The 965-nt window shown below is 40.0% G+C and overlaps 1 protein-coding gene across 1 annotated transcript in view; it reads left to right on the top strand.

The window, feature by feature from the left end:
• Positions 1-965, top strand: part of LOC107083709 (galactose-specific lectin nattectin-like) — a 4523-nt gene that overhangs the window by 2708 nt on the left and 850 nt on the right. The window contains exons 2-3 of the mRNA XM_015373130.1: positions 13-147; positions 225-342. Of these exons, the coding sequence (XP_015228616.1) occupies positions 13-147; positions 225-342 (253 nt within the window). The remainder of the gene's footprint in view (positions 1-12; positions 148-224; positions 343-965) is intronic.

Genomic DNA, 965 nt, shown 5'->3' with positions numbered 1-965 from the left:
CCTTTCTTTTAGAAATTCTGCATTTCTATTGGTGGGAATCTGGCCTCGATCCACAACGCAGATGAAAACATCTTCGTCAGTGAGCTCGTGCAGAGAGTGACCGGCAGTAGTCGTGACACCTGGATTGGAGGCTACGATGCAGTCACTGTAAGTCCTGCAAACACTGTCTTGTTCTTTCAGTGTTCTATTGTGCCTTTAATCTATCTGATGATCTCTGTCGTCAGGAGAACACGTGGCTGTGGAGCGACGGCTCAAGCCTAGAGTTTGTAAACTGGTATTCCAACCAGCCAGACAATGGTCACTATTCAAGAAACCAGCACTGCATGGAAATCAACTATGCAGGTAAATAAATATTTACTGGACTTTGAACTTTTTATTGTATAATACAAAATAAACTTTTTTTCTTTTGTCGTTTTTCTTTCTGGTGCATTTTAAATTACTTTTTATTGTACAATTGCTGGTGAAAATTCTCAGGCATCCAGGTTATAGTCGTTCCGAAAAAAATGTGAAACTGTCACATTTCCAGTTCAAATTGTGACACTGCACACTTGGCAACATTCACCCCCCATCTGCATGTAGACATGGCACAGAAATCTCTGATAACTCATTATATGTGCAATAATATTTAGCTTTTAAGTAGTCAAGATGAACTCTGATGCAAATAAAACAGGAGGAACACTCACCAGTGGAACATTCAGACAAACAACGCCTTGTTTTGGCTGAGAAAAAGCATGTTTTCTCAGCCAAAACAAGGCGTTGTTTTGGTCCACTCTATAAAGCCTCGAGCTCAATGCTAATTCAGACATTTCGAATAGAAAACGCTTCCTGCATGGGAAGCAAAACGTCTGGAAACAAAGTCAATTGGGTTGTTTTGGGTTGGCTGCTTCAGAATGGCTTCCATAGTGCATGTCCGATAATGTCCTTAAAACAACCTTAAACGTTCTTTTTTTAAAATATGCTACTCA

This window comes from Cyprinodon variegatus, unplaced genomic scaffold, assembly GCF_000732505.1.
Source record: "Cyprinodon variegatus isolate N-32 unplaced genomic scaffold, C_variegatus-1.0 Scaffold81, whole genome shotgun sequence".
Lineage (NCBI taxonomy): Eukaryota > Metazoa > Chordata > Actinopteri > Cyprinodontiformes > Cyprinodontidae > Cyprinodon > Cyprinodon variegatus.
The sequence above is the reverse complement of the archived record's forward strand: the minus strand, read 5'-3'. Positions and strand labels throughout refer to the sequence as shown.